General features: G+C 46.6%; 1 protein-coding gene across 1 annotated transcript; it reads right to left on the bottom strand.

Moving 5' to 3' along the window:
* Nucleotides 1-601: 601 nt before the first annotated feature.
* On the bottom strand, nucleotides 602-7,734 carry barhl1b (BarH-like homeobox 1b). The gene is made up of 4 exons (XM_086187741.1): nucleotides 7,694-7,734; nucleotides 5,630-6,556; nucleotides 3,401-3,623; nucleotides 602-2,290 (listed from the first exon to the last, which is right to left on the bottom strand). The coding sequence occupies exons 2-4, from the start codon at nucleotides 6,081-6,083 to the stop codon at nucleotides 1,990-1,992; spliced, it is 978 nt and encodes a 325-aa protein (XP_086043867.1). The 5' UTR covers nucleotides 6,084-6,556; nucleotides 7,694-7,734; the 3' UTR covers nucleotides 602-1,989.
* Nucleotides 7,735-23,416: the final 15,682 nt, after the last annotated feature.

Below are 23,416 nucleotides of genomic sequence, written 5' to 3'. Positions count from 1 at the left end.
AATCAAAGGAGGAAAAGGAGAGTCTGCTCAGACAGGGTTCATTCCAACCAGCACAGCCAGACTGGGCTGGATTTTCGTGCTGCTTTCCAGAAAAAAAAAAAAAGTGTTGAATGAAAGCGGCACTCCTCCTCCTCTTCTTCTCCTCCTCTCCTCCTCCTCTCACTCACGTGTTCATATCACTTTGGAACGAAATAAATCAAAATACACCGACAAGTCAAATCCACTGTCAGTCGTTTCTCTGGGAGTGTTGAAATATTTAATAAAAAAACAAACGAACACGTTGAGTTGCACTTAAATCATCAATTAAATCAACTAAAACGGGCCTACGCGTAAAACCGATCCCCTTCGTGGGCTTGTTGGAGTCTAACAAATTTAAATTATGACAGAAAAAATATGCAGCACAGCGCAAAGTGCAGCAAAAAATGAATGAACTCATTCAATTTATATTTTTACATTTGCTGTTGGAATGTAGTTCGATGTTGTTGTTGTTTTTTTTTTAAATCCACGTATTCCATGATACTAATAAGTAAATAAACGAATTTAATAATTACATTTTAAAACGCGACCTTTCTTGCTGCAACCCCCCCCCCGCCTCGTCTGTTACACACACACACACACGCACAAACACATACACAGACACACACACGCACACACACACACACACACACACTATTAAATCAAAGACTTTTATTTCCACATTTATAAAAGTATTTCTCTTTTACATCAAATCACCCCCTCTTTCTGTCCAACTTTTTGCAGTGTATTTCACCAAAAAAAAAAAAGCTGAAAAAAAGAACTTCACAAAAGGGGGGGGGGGGCGGTAGGGGAATCTAGAGGAACGAAAAAAATGATAAAAAAAATAAAAATTCAAAAAAGATCCAGGAAATATACGAGAATCACTCCACAAGTTTGATATCTGCAATATACATTTTTTCACCATTATAACAATTATCACGGCTTCATATGAAATAACAAAGGCTAAGTAAAGCACAAGGTTCGCTCAGATACGTCTAGAAATCAACAGGCGGCTGCGCCTGGACCCCGTCGAGTGGCGTCAAGACACAAAAATAAAAGGAAATCATGATTTAAAAAAATAAAACATCGCTGGAGTGAATCACCTTCGCAGTGATTACGACGCCTTTTAAAAAATAAAATAAAATAAAATATTTTCCATAAAAAAAACGATAAACGAAGACCATGAAAAAAAAAAAGAGATTTAAATAGATTTCTATCTCTCCGTAACTCTGGTGGGTCCAAGCTTCCTCCATCACGCCAGAAGTCTGTTTTAATTCTGCGCCTGCGTCGTTTCCTGTTCCGCTCACCTGGACCGCCGCGGTCTGACGCTGACGCGCGCATGGATAGAACCAGAACCGACGGGGAAAAGACTCTTTAAAACGCAGTCCGCAGTCTCTTTCGAATAAAATGCAAAATATTCTTATTTACAAGTTCATGACTGCTGATCTTCTCCACGTGTAAAGACAAATTTAATTTACAAGAAGAAGAAGAAGAGGAGGAAAGTAATTGTTCCTTGGGATCCTATAGCTACAGTATATTCAAATTACATGGAAGGCTGTTCATGCCCGCCTTTACCCGATGTAATAATAATAATAATAATAATAATAATAATAATAATAATAATAATAATAATAATAATAATTGGATTTTATGTTAAAGTGTCACCAACAATTGCGTGTTGTTGCTGGAAAAATACTGAAACTGGGTTCAAATAAATACAGCAGTTAGATGCTTTGATTCATATTGAAAATAAATAAATCATAAATAAAGCTCGTGTGCATAAAAGGGGAGAAGGAAACAATCCTCGCACGCGGTCAGTTCGCGTTTCCGTCCTCAAGGTTCAGCTTAAAATGTCGCGCCACAAAAGATCTGAACCGGTTCTCTCCTGCTCGTCCTGTTTGTATTCTGTCTTCGTCTCTGTCTTCTTCTTCTTAATGAGTCCGGAGCTGCCGAGGTGGGCGCGCAGAGGCCGGCTCACCGCTGCTGAGCCGGCCGGGGAAGCACGCCGGACATCGGGGGTAGAGGTGGAGGAGGCGGCGGCTCGCTGCCTCCCTGTAGGCCGTGTAGTAGGATCCGCGGGACCAGGGGTCTTTGCAGGGCCGGTGGGGGCGCTGATGGGCCCCTGTATAGATAGAGGGCCGCTCCGGGGTCCAGGTTAGACACCAGGCTCTGCGGGTAGAAGTACGGGGACGGGAACATCCTCTGCAGGGCGGAGTAGTTTCCAGCTTCCGCCAGGAGCTCCAGGCCCACCGCGGTCTGCCGCTTCCACTTCGTCCTGGAGAGAAAAAACAGGAGAAATTTAACCTTTAGCTCGCGTTTACCTACAAGCACACGCGGTGTTTAGGCGCTGCACCAGCTTCATCTATTTACCCGAGGTCCAATTAAGCAGGATCTGCTTTTTTTAATCATCAAAAGCTGCCACTTGTATTCACACCCAGGGACGTCTGAGAGACCGCCAGCACGCGCGCCACGCAGGTGAATAATTCATAATAAAGATAATTGAGTAGATATAGTGGTGTGTTTGAATTATTGATATGCACACATGCAAGCATGCATTATTCATACCCCAAAGTGTTGTTTTTATATTTATTTGTGTCATTTAGATGCCTGAGAGTAACAGCTGCAGACAAACGGAGGCTCGAGTCCACCGGAAACACGCGCAAAACAGGCTTTTACGTGTCGAATGACTCGCAGGTTGTTGTTGTTTTTTTTAAAGGGTAAAAGATTGACGGGTGAGATTGCAAAAAAATACCCCCCCCCCTAAAAAAAAAAGAAGAAGAAAATTGCAGGGTCACGGAGGGTGACATTGGCCGGTCACAGTGCGTACACATACATGTAAAAACACACACATACTTGTGTGTGTACATGTGTTTGTGCATCGCTGCAAGATTAAAAAAAATGTGGGGAAACTTTTAGGTGACACTTGTTCTTCATTCCAGGAAAAACAGGTCATTATATTCCAAGAGAGGCCGGACAATAGCGCTACTAAGAATAATTAAATTAAATTAAATTACATTAAATTACATTAAATTAAAATAAAAAAAATAAATGTGAAGTGTTTAGCTGATAAAGTGTTAATCAATTCACTGGCTGTCGGTCAATCACTGGACGAGCCTGTGTGGTTGCTGTTGCTGGCTGCGCTCCCTCACGCCTCTCTGGCCTCCTGTGGCCCCACTGATCAATCATCTTATTGATAAAATAGTTGTCAGATGAATCAAGCAGGATAATGAGCCGCTGCACGGGAGCTGGGGTCACATTCAGGGGACGGTCGACGAGAAACATGGCGTCTCCCAGGGTCAGAGCCTGATTGTATGAGCCAACCGTGAGAAATCAGATTACACCCCCCCCCCCCTTCCGGATACATCAGCAGCAGCAGCGTCTTTACCTCCGGTTCTGGTACCAGGTCTTGACCTGCGTGTCAGTGAGGTTGAGGGAGGCCGCCAGCTCCATGCGGTCCTGGACACTCAGGTACTTCTGCCGCTCGAAGCTCCGCTCCAGCTGCGCCAGCTGGTGGTCCGTGAAGGCCGTCCGGGCCTTCCTGGGCTTCTTCAGCCGGACCTGTGGACTGTCCCTGCTGCTGGAGATCTCCCGGTCCCCCTCTTCTTTCACTGGCGGACAGAAACCAGGAGTGAAAACCGAGCCAAGGCCTCCTAAGCACTCTACAGCGGAGACGCTGACGAGGAGCAGCGGCAGCAGACACTCGATCAAACCCACTCGCTCACTGTGTGTGCGTGACATGCAAACCCGCAGCAGCTCTCGTTAGCGCTCACGTCCTGATGCACAAGAACCACCTCCATTATTTCAACCGGACATTGAATGAATTTCCTATTTCAGTCCTGATCATCGCACAGGTCGACACACAATCAGTTTTAGTTCACTCCTCCAAAGAAACAAAGAAACAAAACAAGTTTCGAAGCATGGATCTTGTTCATTTAATGAATTCATTTATTCATTTATAAATAAGTTTAATACCAACACGAGAAAGAACAGCTTGAACAGCTCACCAGCTGACGTGTTATTTGGTGTTTATCAAGGGAAGCCTGATTATCGGCTGGATGCTGAGCATCGGTGGGCCTCCGCCTTCTGAGCGGAGCAGGCGGGTGTGAAAGGTGGCGCTGCGAACGGTGCCTATGGGCTATGTGGAGCTTTTTGATTTGGTCTTAAATTGTTATGAAAAGCTCTTCCAATATTCACACTTCCAATCTGATACACCCCCCCCCACCCCCCACCCCACCCTCGTTTGAGCCCGCAGCCTTTGTTCCTCTGCTGCGCCGTGTCATGTCAGGGCGAGCACTGATACACGATCCTGCCAGTCAGTCCTCTGATTTCACAAAGAAAGAAAGAAAAGACAGAAGAAGAAGAAGAAGAAGAAGAAGGGGGGGGGTGTTGCTGCTGGAATATAGTTGAGTCGTCTCAAGAAGCACAATAATCCGCCTAATTGAGCCACCAGGGAAGGACGAGGCTTTCAAGCGCGACCAGAGGAGCTTCAGAGGAGCGTGGAAATGAGTGGGAATCAGGAGCCGGGCGGCCTCGCGCGGCTACAAATCTGATTAGCGCCGGGGACAAATTGCATCAAATCCCCCCAAAATATTATAGGAGGCGGATTGGTGGAAATCAAAGCTGCCGTACAGGCGCTCTGTGGGCCCCGCGGCTTCTTCAATCAATCAGCGATGAGCGTCTCCATCCACGCACGCACGCACGCACACACACACACACACACACACACACACACACACACGCACACACAAGTGATGGCGTGCACCGTATCAATAGCACGAGAGAGAACTAAACTGGAAAGAAAAAACTCTCAAGCTATTTATTATGACTATTATTGACAAAATTATTATTATTATTATTAATATTATTAATAATAATAATAATAATAGCAATAATAATAATAATAATAATAGCAATAACAGTAGTAGTAATAGTTTTGAGGCTGCTTCATGAACCTGTCAGTGGAGGTGACATGTCTGTTATGGCTGACATGATTGGAAACACAGGCCCTTGATGGCGTTCATCTGGGTGTCACCCCCCCCCACACACACACACACACACACACACACACACTCACATCAACTTCCTGTATCCTGGTGTTTGAATCTAAAGCAGCCAAATCAGGGGGGAAAAAAACATTTTTTTTATTTCTTAATTCAATTTGGATCAATAATATTATTCTTTTTCACCGTGGCTGCAGGGTGAAATGTTTCCTTCGCTGCTACCAAACTGCTGTGTCAGGTTGTGGATGCACCACATCACGCTGCTTTTTATTTGTCAAAACATCCATGAGATATTATTTTTTTTAAACTGATAAAGAAAAAGAACTTTTTTTTCCATTTATGAGATTTCAGTTCTCTGTATTTATTAAAAAGATTCAGGCACATTACAGGCTGCATCTTTGAGTTTAAATTTAAATGCTTTTTTTTTTGCAGTCCAGTTTTTTTTTCACATGGCTCCTCAGTTTTAACTGTTTTTTTTCTCTTTTTCATTCTTAAACCATCATTCAATGAAGTCAATAAAACAATTATTTTGAATGAGCCTCGGAGACGGCACCAGACCAGGAGGTCCAACATAAGCCAGTTCGGTAGAGTTCCACCCGCCGGCCGGGTCCTACCTTTATATTCGCTGTCTGAGGAGGAGTTGCTGTGGATTTTCTCCATGAAGTCGTCCGCTATCTTGGCCGCCAGCCTCCCGGCCTCCTGGGTCGGCTGTCCGTTGCTGGAGTAGGGCGCGCAGGCGGCCAGGGGCTTACAGTCCGCCAGGATGTCTCGGATGAGGAAGGAGGAGGTCACGGTCCTCTGCTGCGACCCCGCGGATATCTGCGCGTGTTGGAGGTGCGGCGGCAGGCCCACGCCGTGACCCGGCTGCCTCTGGGCCACCTCCTCCACGCACTCCCTCCTCGGTGACGGCGGCGACGAACAGCCGCTCTCCACGTCGGATCTCGGGCTGAACTCCAGAGGCGAGCGGCACTCCCCCGCCAGGCTGTCCCCTTTAGACACCGGACTTCCGGGCCTGTGGGAGAGCAGCGAGTCGATGCCAAAACTGGACCCGTTGGCGGACGCCTCCATTGTTTTGATCCAGGCCTCCTCAAACTACCATTTGGTATTCAGGACAAGTTTTATTTTAGGGCTGAGTGGTGTTAAAATTGGTCCAGAGGAGGGGAGAGAAAAGCCTCCCCGCACCAACAAGGTGTTTTCAGCAGGCTACAAATGAATCATCCGCTACTTCCAGCTGCTTGTTTCTCCCCGCATCCGGATCCAGATCCTCTTCAGCCCGGCGTAGCCGCTGGGGTCTGGTTCCAGAGCGCGTGTCTTCGCCTCTTCCAGGATCTTTCTGCTCTTCAGTTAGAAACCTCGGTGACGACGCTGCGATGGTTTCACGCGCAGAAGTAGAAAAAAAGGAGCAGAAAGAGTCGCAGGAGCTGCGGCGGAGTGTTGGGGGGGGGGGGGAGTTGCGTCGGTTCGCCTTCAGCACCGCGGACAGCGACAGAGCTGCGGGATCAGCGGAGGAACCATGTCAGGGCCACGCGGCTGTGCGCGTTCTTGTCAAGAAGAAGAAGAAGAAGAAGAAAACGGTAAATTCATGAGGCGACAAGAGAGAAGGAGAGAGAGAGAGAGAAGAGAGAGAGAGAGAGAGAGAGAGAGAGAGAGAGACAGTCCGAGAGCTGCTGCGACGGCGGCAGGAGAGGAGGAAGAGTGGGGCGCAGACGCGGAAAAAAGACGAGGTAAAGTAGGTTAAATAGTCACAACTGGGAAGTAAAACGGGGAGATGCGACGGGGGTGGGAGGAACCCGCAAAAAAATTGAACTTGAGGAAAAGTCAGGAGCTGGGTTTTAAGAGAGTCTTGTCCACGTGAGTCCCCTGTGACAAGCCTTCATTGGCTGAGGGGAGCTGGAAGTGGACCTCCCCACACGCCCACAACCCCCCCCCCCCCATCTCACCCCCCCTCCCTCTCCCGGCTCATCCTCACTTTGATAAAAGAGACACTGAATTCATCAGGAGACTCAGATCCAACTGTTTACAGGCAATTTTCTCACTGTTTGCTTTCATTACATCATTGATGAGGCTGATAATGGGGTTATTATGAGCCGCGGCTCGCGCTCCTCTCCTCCGCTCCACGCCTCTGACCGGATTTGATTCCCACCTCCACGCCTCGCGCTCCCGATGCTGATCTCCTCTTCACATTTCCCTCAACGCTTTTATACATATTTGTTAGTTTTTTTGGGTTTTTTTTTTTTTTTTGGTCACCAACTTTTTTTTTCTTCTTTTTTTTAATTTCCGGGAGCAGCTGATGAATTAACGTCTGCGTGTGAAAATTGTTTTACATTCAGAACTCCATTAAGAAAACTATTGAAATAAGACAAAAGGGTATTTTATTTTTCATTTTATTTTATTCTCTCTTCGTTCTTTTCTGTCAATACTGGAACTATTTTAGTTCAAATATTTCTGTTTCATATTTTGATTCATCCGCCTTTGAAAACTATTTTTTAAGGTCTCTGAATTTAAAAGTTGAGAGTAGAGGCGAGGTCTCGCCGTTAAGCTGCCGTCAATTACAGCATAATAACTCTAATAGTCCCTGGTGACAGCACACAATAGTCCGAGCCGCAAACTTCAAGGCGCGTGAAATGCCATTGTGCGCACTTTTCACTTTAACACGCATGAAATACCATTGTGCGCACCTTTAGCACCGCCGTGCACAACAGTTTGCCCCGCGACGGCCCTAATAATCTAACACCCCCCCTCTCTTTCTCTCTCCCTCACACACACACACACACACACACACACACACACACACACACACACACACACACACACACACACACACACACACACACGCCTGCGCCTCCCCCGCATCCACCCCATGTGACCACCAGATTGGAGGCGCGCGTCGGTCTCAGACACCGGCAGGTTAGTGAATCCGCTCCCCGCTCCCATGGGGTCCCATCACGGCTGCAAGCTGTCACATATGAGGCGGGGACAACACAGATATAAGGCAACACACACACACACACACACACACACACACACACACACACACACACACACACACACACACACACACACACACACCCTGACTTAGCTGTTTCTTTCTCCTCTGCCGAAGCTTGAAAAGGAGCAGTGGTTCGACGCTTCTCTCTGAGTCTGTGTTTGTTGTTTGTTTATCTCTCTTTATTGTTGTTGTTGTTTCCTGCTTCAGCGACTTTGCTGTAAATAAATCATAACGTGAGAACCCATGTGTGTTCATCGTATGGCCTGCAGAGAAACTTGAGGGCTTTGTTTCTTTAAAGACTCCAAAAGTGGTGGAGGTTTCATTGTTAACTGTTTAGTAACCAAACTGCTCCGACTTTCAATCAAATGCATTTTTTTCCCCTCCAAGTCTTTAAAGTGTGTGTGACGTAACCAATAAAAGGCAAATCCTCAGGATGAGTTTGGGGACGGATTCCTGAACACTGGAATTTCTTCATTTCGCGGGAAAAGATATCAAATCCTCGGATGAATGATTTTGATCGTTGTATTTGATCGTCAGTTGTGGAGTCCATCCGGATGTTTCGCTGTTGCTCGTTGCTGTTGGTATATTTTTTCTTGTTTTCCTTATTGTTATAATTACTGTTTATTATATTTATCACTTTATGCGCCTTGTTGAAATAAATCTTACTTAGCTCCCTTCCAAGCTGCGCTCCAAAACCAACAAAATACTTGATTTATATTTCAAAAAACAACAACAACAACATCTCGAATGTTTTAAACATCTACAGACGTTTAGATGTGGAATAATTTCAGCTCTCAGAAGCGACAGTAATGGAATTAAAATGTCTCTCACACACACACACACATATATGTATGTATGTGTGTGTGTGTGTGTGTGTGTGTGTGTATAATTTATTTAACTATTTATCAATGTCAGCTTTTGTCAGAGTTTTTGTCTCTCGGTTATTGATCCCTATTATTCATCCTTGCTCTAAAACTTCTGAACGTTGTTTTTATTCCTTCTTCTTCTTCTTCTTCTTCTTCTTCACAAACTCATTTTCGCGGAGCCGCAGCGTCGACGCAGATCCCCTGTTTCGGTTTATCCTGCTAATCTTTGAATAATTAAAACATGTTATTCATGTGATGTAGGGTGGCAGGAACCGTCTCTCTGTGCACTTCCGCTATTTTTTTCTTCTTTTTCTTTTCATTTTATTCGTCTGATTTTGTTCTCTGCGTTATTGGACAGCTGTCCGTAAGTTTTACTGCTAATAAAGCCTGCTGGGCCTCCTCAGCTTCCTCTGCTTTTGAGGGGAAACAAGAGAAGAAGAAGAAGAAGAAGAAGAAGGGGAAAAAAAAACACGTGCTGCATTTGATTTATTTGTCCAGTTGTTCAAACATGTTAAATCTACATCTAGAGGTGTTCTGTTAAAAAAAAAACCAATAACAACAACAATAAATAAATAAATAGTGTCTCGCTTTGGCATTTCTATCATTTTGAACCTTCCAGGGGTGTGTTTGTGTATAAAAGATGACTTCTCCCAACAAACAAACAGCATTTAAAAAAACAAAAAGGAAAAAAAAAAAGGAAGGGGGAAAAAAAAAAAGCTTTTGGTCTGGAGCTGCTGCTGCTGCTGCTGCTGCTGGTGGTGGTGGTGCTGCTGCTGCTGCAGCCCTCGACCAGTCAGGGATGCAAATGCTGCACCTTAACGCCATCAGGTACTGGAGTTGACAGAAAATAATGAGAACCCGCTGAATCTTTTATAAGGTTAACACTCACATTTCCCAGTCAGCTGTCACACAAGAAAGAATTTAGCACATGCATGCGGGCGAAATAAACCTTCATCGTCTCATTAATGCTGACAGGGCCCTGGACCGGCAGCTCTCAGCGCCGGCGCCGCCACCACCTTCGTTTTGTGTCTGTAATTTGCTGCGGAGACAGACCCTTTTCTCCTGGAGAGAGAGAGAGAGAGAGAGAGAGAGAGAGAGAGAGAGAGAGAGAGAGAGAGAGAGAGAGGAGGGAGATATTACGGAAGAGTGAGAGGAAGAGGGGAGAAAAAGAAAAAAGAGGGAGGGAGGTGGAAAGATGGCTACAGCGCGCCAGGAGTCTGATTCTCCCCTAATTGGAAGCATTGGGCATTGTCAACGGAGGATTTTCAGCTGCTCGCTGACAGGTAGAGCCGTCAGAATGATAGCCCACTTGTCAGCGCAAAAGACCAATAAAAACAAACCACTTTTGATTTAATTGGAGGCCTTACCATGGTGTGTGTGTGTGTGTGTGTGTGTGTGTGTGTGTGTGTGCGTGTGTGTGCGTGCGTGTGTGTGCGTGCGTGTGTTTGAGGTAGAAAATGTGCGTTGCCTGGAGGCCCAAGGCCATGGGGAGGTGGGAGGAAGTGTAAGGATGAGTGGGGGCATTTTTGTCTCTGCATGTAAAGGACATCATCACTGTAACCATCATCAATGTGCTGCCCCCCCCCCCAACACACACACACACACACACACACACACACACACACACACACACACCTACACTACCTCCATCTTCACCATCATTACTGTCATCTGGTCAGTAGCCACCTGTGAGGAGAGGGCCAGGTTTTGATTCTGTCCCAGGAGGATCATCCTGAGGGGGCAAGATCAGAGCACTTTCTCTCTGATGTCTTCAGGATGAGAGATGTCTGACCTCTCAGCAGAGAGAAGAAATGGTGCAGCACGGACTTCTGCTCAAGGGATGCACTGAAGGTGCAAACGGGAGGACAGTTAGACCAAACAAACGGTAAGAGATGGATTCATCAGTTCTTTTATTGAATTTGGAGATTTTTTCTTCTCGCTGTGTGACCTTGAAGGAAACATGAGCAGGCTCTTTTAATCCCCCAAACTGTAAAAATACTTGATTTCTCACCATACAGGGTCTCCATCACCCCCCCCCCCCCACACACACACACACACACACACTCCAAATGTCCATCTTAAATGTTTCTGGCGCCCCTTCCAGTTTTATTTTGAATGGTTTCTCTAGTTCTCCTGTCTTTGTGTGATTGTCCGGCCTGTGTGAAGGTCCCTAAAGTGTCTCGGATCGCTATCCATTAGTCCTTTGTCCTGTTTCATCATTTCTCTTCCTCTTTCAGTCATCCAGCTCTCTCTTGGCTTTGACTGCATGATTGTTTTGTTTTTAATAGTTTGGGTTCTTTTTCCTCTTTTTTGGATTCCGGTGTGCTGTAATTTTCGATCTCTTGTTGAATTGAATCTATAAGTATTTGGACCTGGTCAGTCGTTTTTGTCGTCTTTAGAAAACTCCCTCCAGATGTTTCACATCTGTCAGATTTGTGTGCAAAGTCACGATATTGAAAGATTTGTTCGGTTGGAATTAAATACAACGGATGGTTGATCAATCTGTCGTTTAAAGCTAGAGCTCAGCACTTTTGTCTCCATCTTGTGGCAGAGAGATGTATTACAAACGATTCATTCTCGCATCATTGTTCCAGTTTCCTACTTCATTGTTACTGTTGATGCTGTACAATGGCCCACGGGGCATGGCTCCCCAGGAGGCCCGCCCACGGACCTACTCCATCTCTGATTGGCCACCTTAACCCCTGAGTCACGTGACGTGAGCGACTTGTTCAAAAAGCAGGTGGAAAAACAATAAAACTGATTTAGTTTTGATGGAGGATTTTTTTTAAAGGACAGCGTGCCTTGGCTTGGGAATCACGGCTGAGGACCCAGGCTCCTGACGGGGGTGGTGAGTGCTCTCCGCCCCTGCTACGCGTGGTTATTTCAAGTTCTCCTCTTGGAGATGCTGGGGGGAAGTAGGAGCGCCAGTGTGTGTCTCTTCCTGCTTCCTTCCATCCTGATTAAACTCTGTTTTGAGTTACAAGTTTGAGCACATTAAGAAAACTTCTCCACACCTTCTCAAAACACAAATCAATCAATAGCTGTCGGTTGCCTGTCTGTGTGTGTGTGTGTGTGTGTGTGTGTGTGTGTGTGTGTGTGTGTGTGTGTGGTAATTTGCTTGCCTACTTGTGAACCTGAGTACACACCCACTGCTCCATCCTCCTCGGTCGGCTCAGCTCGCGTGCCCCCTTGTACCCAGCGTTTTATTATTCTTGACAGAGTTCAGCGAACACATCTGGTCAGGATGAGAGGGGATGGAGGGACGGTGCCAGGAGAGACAGAGGTGAGAGAGGAGGGGTGTGGGGAGGGGGTGCAGGACCAGGACCTGTGACCATCCATCATAATGGTCCCTCACGAGGAATGCCAGCTCCTTCTAGCTGGGGCTAACCTTACTCCCCCCGACCTTTGGTCCTATGCTGAGAGGTCCATCAGGAGTGAAGCGGGGGAGCTCTAGCGAAGTGTTATTCAGGAAGCTGCCTTACAACATAAAGGTTTACCTGATATTCGGTTATTTGGCAAAACCAGTCGGGCCTCCCGGTCGTTAAAAGGCCCGAACCACATTTGTGTTGTGTGTCTGTCAGGAGCAACAACCGCAAAACTCCTGACAGACAACATTGTTTTCCTCTCAGCTGCCACAATCTTTGACGAACAAGGGGAGACACCCAGACGCGCTCCGAGGCGTCGAGCCTTCGCAGCAGATGAGAGGAATGCTTTCGTCTGCACTCATTTCCAAGGCGTTTGGAAGGTCGGTGACACAATGCGTTGTTCATCATATCTGGTGAAGCAATACATCGTCCACTCTGGAGGGTCACACCATACTTGTCTTGATGTCAGTGTGCTTTCTTCCAAACCCTTTTAAAATAACAAAATAAGTCTCCAACCTTTCATTTTTTTACCCAACGTCAGCGGGAAGTTGCATCAAATAATTTTCAATTCTGTCATTTTCGTCAGGTAATCATTCATCGTACCAAAATCCTCTCAGTACGTATTTGAGTCCCAGTGGAGGCTGGCGTCAAGTCAGGAGGAACCCCCTCAAGTCATCCCTGAGTTGTCGCACATGTGTCAGCTGACCTTGACCTTTGTGACCTTTGACCACCAAAATCTGTCCACTGCTTCTTTGAATCACCATTGACCCAAAATTTGAAGAAGTTCGATTCCCGCCCACGTTGTCAAAGTGTGGACTTTGGGCTAAACATTCATTTTAAAAGTACAGTTTTAGTCAGACTGACACAATAATTTAACTTATTTTTTATTGTTTTCAGCATTACAACCCCCCCCCCCCAAAAAAAAAAAAAAATCATTTCACCATTGGAATTTGATCCATTTTTTCTTATGAGTTTTGGGAAGTCGGCAGCTTTGGAATGTCGCCACAGTAAAATGCAGTAAAGTGTAAAATGTCGTACAGAAATAAAGCTGGACTCCACACGGTCAGAACGTTTGCAAACTTCACCCTTGTGTTGCTCTCTAGCGCCCCCTAGTCGCACAGGTGAGTTATGAGCTCTCTGAGTGCCCTCTGGTTGATTATCAATGTGACTGTGAGTTATTGGACTCACGGTCTCGGTGCTGCTCCGCTGGTCCTGAGACAGATTGGTATTTATTCCTGCAGCAGCAACCAGTGTTCGCTAACATCCAGGCTCATTTACACCATGCAAGATGTCAGGGTTCAATGTTAACCTGTCATGTAGACCCCCTCCCCTCCCTGAGTGATGGTGTATTGGTGGGTTCACATGGGTCGGGGGTGGGGGTGGGGGGTCCTCCTACAGCTGCCACAGGGAGACACACAAGCTGGCGGACAGTGTGGAGGCTTCCTGGACCTCCAGGGGTGGGCAGAGGGTCCAAGTTCAACCTATCCCCTCTACCTGCTGGGATAGACAGAGGCGGGCCTCCTCCTTTAGTGTGGAGAGGTGGGGGTCCCATTTGCAACTATGAATCACACACACACACACACACACACACACACACACACACACACACACACACACACACACATACACACACACACACACACACACATCTGTTCATCCATAAAAGTTGAAAAACTGTCACTTTTCCTCAAGACATTCATTTTCCAACAAAATACAGAAAATCAACACATCCTCCCACCCAAAAAATATATTTCTGCCTGAAGATGACAAATCAATTTATTGACTAATCATTTATTTCAGATGAATTTGTGTGAGACAAAAATTCAGTTTTTGAGGAAATGATTCTGAATGGATTTTATTTTAATCTAAAGTGAATGAATGATCGTATTGTTGAATTTTGTTGAATTTTTTTACTTTTACATTCAATCTAACAGTTTCATCATATATTTATATATATATATATATATATATATATATATAAATAAAATCTGGATTCTGTCCTGTGTTCATTTTGAATTTTGACTTTTCATTCCTAACTCGTGTTCCTGTGTTTGTTTTACCAGCACAAATCACTGCGTATGAAAAGGTCAAACCTGAGTTTAGAAACACACACATACTCTCATACACGCGTCATAGCGGGGGGCGTCACGGCCTTAAACTCCCTGTTTCCTAATTTGGCCAATATGCAGGTAATATGTGGGGTCGCAACATCTTAATTATCACACCTCCTGTCAGAGGCTCCCAATCCTCCACCTCCCCTCCACCCTGCCTCCACCGTCAGCCCCCGCCCTCACCCCTCCCGCCGAGACTTTTATTGCTTCATTAGTATGCTCCACATGCTCCGCCACACACCCACCCTTCGCGAGCCTTCAGACCTTAACAACTTTTGGCAGATCGGTGCATGATGAAGGGATGATGAGGGACTCTTCCACTAAAAGCCCATCTACCCGGCGCTGGGGCCCGTTTTTGTCCGAGTGTGCGTCCAACCTACAGAAAGCAGGGGAACAGCTGGCGCGAAGGATTTTCAGGGTGTCAGACCTGGAAACTCACAGCAGATGAGACAATCTGCGTAAAGCAGGGACCGTGTGAGCTCCGCCGTACCAGTGGCAAAGGGCCATTCCACAGAATCAGAGCCTGTCCTGTCCCCAGGACATTACACACACAACATGTGCAAGAAAAGTAGAAGAATGGAAAATGGAGGCAACTGGACTTACTTGAATGTGTTGAAAGTGTTTCACCTCTTATCTGAGGGGCGCCTCCAAGCTCCCTTATATGACCTGGATGACTGTCTACAATTTCAAGATGAATCATTCAATAAACCTTAAGACTCCAGACAAAAGCAAACGAGTTTTAGCCTTGTCACCTTTATCTTCGCTCTCCTGCTGCACATCATCGCAAAATATATCAAACACAAACCTTCAGAGTTTTTGTGTCATTGTGCTGTGGGTTTTCTGTTAGCCAGACATGTTTCCCCAGTTTGGGACGATTAGTTTAGTTCTCTCGCTCTCGTCTCTGGATGTCATCGATCATCCTGCCTTTGACTGAGGGAGCCGGTCTCAACTGCCTGATTATTGTTTTGTTAAACCACTGTCATGTGATTAGCATCGATCCACATGGCAGCATTTCACAAACCCGCTAATGCGCTAAACACTAAGTCCTGTTAATTCTATGATAAATCTTCTAAATCTAAAAAAAAATCTCAGATATCTTGAAGAATCATTGCAGATTTTGAAAAGTTCAGTTTGTGTGTGCGTGTATGCGTGTGTGTGTGTGTGCGTGTGTGTTGTAAAAAAATTATGACATTTGAACGGGAGAGATTCAGCAGAATGGCCCAAATAATTAGAAATATATTTTTGAGGAATCTATCTCAGTATTAAAATATAAAAACGTTATCGAGAAGGTACCAAAAAGACATCTGATTTGTCAGGATGAAATTGTGGTTTATTTTGGTTTTGATATTTTGGATTTCACAATTGAGTTCAGGAATTAGTGTGGACCCGATTGACAGGAGCGGGTCAGACACGGAAGAATCTTGTCAAAATGAGAGAAAAAGAGCAAAGTTTGGATTAAGGTAGCTATAGACAGACACTACTCCAAAAATACTCCCCATCTGGGCAACGGTTCCCACCTGACACGGATCCCTGGCCCTGGCTGGCATTCTTGAGCACCTGCTCACCTGCACCGAGGTCTGATTTCTGAGTAAAATACCTGTTGGGATGCATGCAAGCACGTTATATTTCCTGTCACAAGCATCCATCGTACAGCTAAGCAGCTATGTCCAAGGTATATCTGAAGAGTGTGTGTGTGTACACGTGTGTGTGTGTGGACATGTGTGTGTGTGTGTGTTTGTGTGTTGGTGTTCAGCGTGGAGAATAAGACCCCAGAAAATGCTCATTAGAGTTGACCTTGGCACTTGGAGCGGGCGTTTGATGGATCGGGTACAGGGCCAAACAAGCCCCTGGGGAGCCATGATCTTATCTCTTATTGTACACACACACACACACACACACACACACACACACACACACACACAAACACCACTGACCCTGCCCCCCACCCCCCACCCCACACACTCCTCTGCTCTACACGCATCACAGGCAGAATAAATCTGTGTCTGGCAGACAGGAAAAAAGAGAGAGTGAGGGAGGAGGGAGGCCTTCGGGAGTAAGCAGGGAGAAGGCTTTAAGAGAGAGATGGGGGGGGGGGGGTTGACAGGAGGAGAGAAAAAAAACACATAGAGGGCCAAGAAAAACCAATAGCTCACTGAGGTGTTATTACCAACATAACTCAGACGTGTGTGTTTGTGTGTTTTTAAATGTCTGTGAGGCATGTGGAAAGTGAGGAAATTGGCTGAGCGAGGGAGGAAGTAGGGGAGGAAAAGGGGTGAGGATCAGTGGGTGATGAGTGTGAGATGAAAGAGGTGTCTCTGTAGTGCGTTCAGTTTGTTCTGCTCCTCTTACCTGTCCTTCTTCACATTGACACACACATACGGAGACAAACACACACACACATACACACACACACACACACACACACACACACACACACTATGGCTGCCACCACCCTCATATCTCCCCCCCTCTCTGCTCCCAACCAAGGGACGCACCAAACACACAAAGAGACATGAGGCAACATCCACCTCCAGGATGGCAAAGTTTCTCCCCCACCACCCAGCATCCCCTTATTCACAGGTGCAGCATCACAGGCTTGTGGGCTCTTTGTGTTCTCTGCTGCTGCTGCTCCGCTACGGGGGAAAAAAGTGACACTCTGAAGTCTTAATTGAGGTTTACCTGGTGTTTTTTTTTTTTCTTCTCCTCAGTGTTGTTGTGCGTTAAAGTGCGGTTAAACTTTATAATCAGGCCTACAGGGTTTAGAGTGTGAAGCGCAGAAAGTGAGGGGTATGTGATGACATTACAAACACGCTTGTTTATGGGGCTGCTAGCAGCTAGCTCGCTACCCCGACAACAAAACTCCACATTTCCACTGTCAGTCAACTAAACAAACAAGTGAGTCCTCCTAGAGAAGGAATTTGAGTCGCTAATATTTGGGCATGTTTGAATGAATTCCTCTATTTTTTTTTCACTCCGTCCCCCCACCTCGCTTCTGTCTGTCAGTCTGTCTTTTGCAGAAATCTGGGAGGGACTGAGAGACTGATGTCTCAGCTCCTCCAGGATCCCACCAGGAACGCCTTTTGACAGTTGCAGGAGCAGCAGGATAGAGCGCAAAGATGTTGCTGTAATTGCACCTGGTTGCGTCATGAAAAAGTAATAATTTGCTGTCAAGGACGTCAAGGTGTCAGCGTTCGGCAGGAGTTGATAAGGTATTGACTGCCTCCAGAGTGCTCCCTCACTCACTCTCACTCATACTCCTTTATAAAGTTGACTCCCAGAGAAAGAGGGGAGACAGGAGAGGTTTGGGGAACATGGGAGAGAAAGCGGGAAGTGAAAGAAAAGGGGGGAGATGAAAAGGACGAAAAGAGAGAAATGAGCGACAAAAAATAGGCTGAAGAAAGCTTATCTACTTGCTCTGAGCTCTGTGACATTAATTGCACTCTATTTGCCACTTCGCAAACCCTGTTCATTTATAATACATGCACAGATTGTGTTAAATTATACATAAGCGATCAACAGGCTAAAGCAGTGTGGCGTGTAAGTTGAATTATACACAATTACCGCCAAGCTCACCCCTCGATTCACTTTGATTGCTGTCACACAGGTGGTGACTCGCCGCTGATTGACATTCTCAGACAAGAGAAAACAGAGGAAGAACGCCGTGACTCCTTGTTGCGAGGAGGAACCCCCCCCCCCCTACACACACACACACACACACACACACACACCTCAGAGTGAACACAAAGCCTCATGGGAAGGGTCGACCTCCACTGGTGAAGTAGAACATGCAGTTGTGGGTGTGCTACGTGTTGAGGAGTCAAGAGTGTGACATGAGCACAAATGAGTGCAAACATGACTTTTTACAAAGATCTTCCCTTCAACAAAAACGGCAGTTTTGACTTGTAAAGTCAAAAAAATATATATTTCTAAAGGATCGAATTTACACCTAAATATTGAGTGCAACATTGAGTGTTGAGGTTATCCTGTGATTCAAGACCATTGTTTATGCTCTGTTTTGTACATCACCACAAAAAAAAAAAAATGGCCCCAGGATGATGGAGCGTCTTACTCAGTGGTCTCTTAAGGTACCCCCTTACTCACACACACACACACACACACACACACACACACACACACACACACACTCAGCCTGTTTGACCAGGTGAAAATCTGTAAACTTGCAGTACTCTGATATATTGTGTTCACGTGATGTGACAGTCGTCTTTGACCACCAAATCTATTTAGTTCATCCTCGTGTCCCAGTGGACATTTGTGACAAATTAGGACAAATTTCCTCCAGGCATTCCCGAGAATTAAAAAAAATGGGAGAATGGTATATGACATGCATGTGAAGTGACCCCGACCTTTGACTTTTGACCACCAAAATCTGTTCAGCACATCATCGAGTCACAGTGGACATTTTTGGCAAATTGAATTAATTCCCCGAAGGCGTTCCTGAGCTGGCGTTAACGGACGGGGACAGTTGGACAGACAGACAGACAGATGTCCCCAAAACATAACTGTTCCGACCTACAGCATGGAAATCCAGAGTGAACCAGAGTGCAACGCTACAAACACGGGATCTCTCTCATTGGTCTGATGTGTCTGGGGTTGGAGCGAGACCAGGAGTACACCTCTAGTGTGTACTTCTACTTTTGCGGTGAGGTTACTGAGAGTTGTGCTGGACCACAGTTACACCACATTCTCATTGGGAGGTTGAGGGACCCCCCCCCCCCCCGCAAAAAAAAGGTCCATTTGTGGTGTTTGGTGTTGGCTTGAGTACAGCTGCCGTGTTCACAGCTGACCAAGCAAACCGCACGACTCTTCTTAACTCAAAACGGTTCAGTGTGAAAGCACCCAAAGAATCTGACACCCGTCACTGAGCGCGCACTCGCACTCGGTGATCCGTACCGTGCCCGACTGGTCCCCTAACATCTGGTCCGTTTGACGAGCGTGGTCGTTCCTTCTAGTTCCCTGGAGGCAGCAGAGTTGGAAGTACGTAACGTTGAGAGGAGTACACACAACAAACAAGCAAACCCTGGTTGATGGAGTAGCGAACAGTCCAAATGTGATGTCAGAACGAATGATGCGGCAGCATGAGAAGATGTTCTTACGTGCTGTTTGTCTTCTCGTCAGCTGGCTTGCTGTACGTAAACTAAGCAGCGAACTACGGTTTTGAGTGCAAGCTTGACTGATCTCTGTACGGCGTGTGAACGTGTGTGTACATTGGAGCCTGACAGGATGAAGATGATGAAATATTAAAATCAGATCGGCGAAATTCCTGACCAACTATCAGGCCGTACGGCAATGACTGCCGCGTGTTCAGGCCCAGAGCAATGAGAGAGCAGGTTGGTGGGGGGGAGTGGGGAGGAAGGACAATCGCACTTCAGCACGGCAAAGCGGGGCCCAGTATGACGGTGCTCTAAGGGCCTCCTAACATGAGGCGCTTTGTTCTGTGCCCAAGCCAATATTTAGAAATATGACGAGCGGTGCTGCAGCCAGTGAGAAAATTTTACATGAGCCACTTGTGTCTCGCTGTGTTAGAGCAAGAAGTGCATTTATAATTTGGTGTCGGCGCAAACTTGTGACCTTTCTAGCTACAGTGTGTATTGCACAGCGTCTGACACTCGAGTGGATCCTCTCACCCGTCCTGACGTGCACTTGTGATGAAATATAGAATCAGATCAGTGAGACTCCTCACCCAAGCCAACGTCAGAGGTGTGCTGCTCAGTGATGACGTAAGCGTGCTCAGGCCTGGAGCGATGTGAGTGCAGGCCCGCAGGGGAGTGTGTGTGTGTGTGTGCGTGCGTTTGGGGGGGGGGGGGGGCACAGCAGAGGGCAACCCGGCCAAATGTGACTGCGCTCTTCTCTTGAGGCAACTGGTCGCGTCATCAGGCTCCTGCATGAACTCTATGAGACAGCAAGTTTCTATATATTTGGCTCAGACAAACGGACAAATCCAGCACTTACAAAGCCAGCGTGAACCTGTGTTTTCTGTTCGATATCTGTCGGATCGACTTTTTTAAGTTACAACTGATCCTGTAAAGTTTCACTCATTGTTCTTCTGTGACCTTTAAAATTTTGGAAAAGGGAGGCAGCACAAGAAGTTTATTAGAAAGGAGTCATTTCAACAAACAATCCGACAGTTTTTTCCATCATTTGTGCCATCATTTGCACCCTAAATCGGAAGCCACGAATCATCAGTGGTCCATAAGATGTTTGGGCTCCTTTTGCCGCTTCCATTCACAAAATAAAACAAAACGCCTCTGCAGGGCCAAAGTAGGTTTTAGTCAGGAATTCTCAGTCCAATTCCAATCCAGTTTTGTGTTCCCACAGAAGAAAAGAGTTCACATTGTCTGTGCGGCGCCAGCATGTAGATACCACACACTTTTAGGCGAGGTCGTGGTCACTTCAAGTATTTTCTGTGAGATCCCCACAGGCCTAAGCTTCCTTTATCCCTCGCCATGTGATGTCATAAGCGGTTACATCATCAAAGATGTTAGGAATTGATTGATAATGGCATCTTTGGTAGGTACAACACGTCATCGGCATGTGGAGGCTTCAATCTTTGCCACTCGCCACTTGAATATGCCGCCACGGCTTAGTGTCGCCACTGCTTCAAAGCAGGGGTGACGTAAGCTAAAAGCTCTTTCTAGGCGTAAAGTGAAAGCCACCAAGCAATCCAGCGGTTATCTGTCCTCGTTGTTGCTTAATGAACCGTCAATGGAGCAGCTTGAACAAGCTTATAGACTTCTCATTGTTGCTCCGAGGCTCCCGGGGTGGACGGATTCAGCGTTAAGGGTCAGGATTTGTGGAGCTCGAGGCGCAATCCTTCGGATATTTCCCAGAGATCTAAAAGCCAGTTAATCAGCTCTCCCTTCATGATCTCCCTGGCTGTTCATCTTCCCATGGATGAGTTCTATCAGTCTTTTTACCACCAGGCTCCTTGTGCTTTCTGTGCCTTTCTTCTGCAGTGTTTGTGTTTGGGATTTGCCCGAGTGGCCCCCAGATCAGTTGACCTGACCCCAGCTTGGCGGAGAATGGTTTGTTTCGTAGCCGCAGCCTCTCTTACATTTTAATCACAGCTCGCCGGGTTTCTGACGCTGCCGCACACAGAAGAACTTGTGTTTTCACCAGGCAAACATATCAGCCAAGCAGATATTAAGATGTACTTTAAAAACTGCATTGAAGATAAACTCATCTCTCAGCGCGCCGCCTGTAATTACGCCTGCTGTCTTTATTTCTCCTGGATCACCTTGCATTAAGAACTCCCCCCTGGATATCATGCACCCCCCCTCCTTCCTATGCAGTTTGTCAGCTGAAGTGATTGCCTCCCTCTCCCGCCCCTCAGTGGCATTTAGCTATTCTCATTTGCATGTACATGCCCTCGCTGTGCGGCCCGTGGGCTGGCGGGATTGATCAACAATGCCACGGCGTGTTTTATTACGTGTCAGTTGAAAGGCTAGTTACTACACGAGATGGGCGCACATGCCGGTGTGTATACCGGAGGGTAAACATGTTGTGCTGATAGTGACACACACGAAGGGCACCCGCTCGCACACAAAACACACATGGAGCTTCACTCCCACATTTAGACAAACACATTCGCGCACTTCAGACCTGGTTTTTGAAAACACACACATCATCTCGGACTGAGGGCCCCGCGGGAGTCGAGGCGGCTGTGCATTCTCACTCGATGAAGCCGGCGTTTACGGCGGTATTTTAGCGTAGCCGAAGCCTTCATCTCCTCATATTACATACTGAACTGACAGATATTAATATGCAAAATAGGAGGATGCTGAACAAAATGCTTATAATTAAGCGAAGATGTTCTGGGTAGAATCACGCTTTAGAGTGTGCACGTGGGACCCAGCACATGGTAAGCCATATGCCTCTTCACAGTCAGCGCTATCCTTTGGGGTAGGGGGGTTGGGGCCTGTTTCTTCTCAGGCGCAGTGCAAATGGAGCCGGGGAGACTTGAACTGTATACTTATCACACTTTTATAGAGTCATTAGAGGAGAAAGATGCTGTTCTCCCTCTGACAACATGTTGCTTTATGTGACATCAACACAGAGGTCAAAGGTCACCCGGATTTTAGCAGTCATTGGTATCACAATATGAATATTGGACGCTCTGTTTTATTTCACAAAGGCTTCCTTACCCGCCAGCTCCTCCTTCTCCCCTCCTTCCATCCCTAGAGGGGGTGAGGGAAGTGGGGAGGATTTTCGTGCTGCCGGGGGCGACAGGCTCTCTGTGCCATCCACTTACACAAACGGCAGGATCAGCGCTCCACACAAGAATAATTAGAAGATAATGGGTAGTAATGCGGCCCGATCTGTCCCGATTATCTCCTGGCACCGACCAGCACAGCGCCATCTGGTGCCAGATCTCGGGGCAGCGGCTGCTCTGCCACATGAAAAGAAGGTGGGCTTAAGCTTAATCTCACACCCCGTTCTGTTATTGACTGTCTGTATGGTGCTGTATTCAAACGTGTGTGTGTGTGTGTGTGTGTGTGTGTGTGTGTGTGTGTGTGTGTGTGTGTGTGTGTGTGTGTGTGTGTGTGCCCCTCAGAGATGGTCGATATATGTGACAGAGGAAAAGTGAGATTGCATTTATATTACATGTATAGGTGACAGCTGGTGTTGCTGAGTGTCTCGGTGATCGACAGTGAAGCAGAGTGCTGTTGAGAGCCTGGTGTGAGTTTCCGCAGAGCTGTTATATGGACAAGTGTCTGTCACGCTGGGCTCCATCTCAGCTTAACTCCCACCCTGCGTCTTCTTAAACAGGCTCTCTCCCACAGCTCCGGGCCAATTCAATATGACAGTCCATTGTATGGCCAGTGTGGCCCGAGGTTTAGTGCATTAGAGGTCTTTGTGCCTCATGTTTACATGCGCTTTATGTTCCCGTCAAGATTCAAAAAACCCTCGCTCAACCGACACCTTTTGCGCAAATGGAGCAGCAGTTGTCCTAATTAATTATCCCATTGTGTGCCTCAGACTGTTGGTGCCATTCAGTGAACGGTGTGGTCTTACACAGCAGTAATATGTCAGAGGACGTAGGTGCACGTTC

Source organism: Aulostomus chinensis, chromosome 19 (genome assembly GCF_037954235.1).
Source record: "Aulostomus chinensis isolate RoL2024-O1b breed Wild chromosome 19, RoL_Achi_v1.0, whole genome shotgun sequence".
Classification (NCBI taxonomy): Eukaryota; Metazoa; Chordata; class Actinopteri; order Syngnathiformes; family Aulostomidae; genus Aulostomus; species Aulostomus chinensis.
Note: the sequence above shows the minus strand (reverse complement) of the source record. Positions and strands in the feature narration are given on the sequence as shown.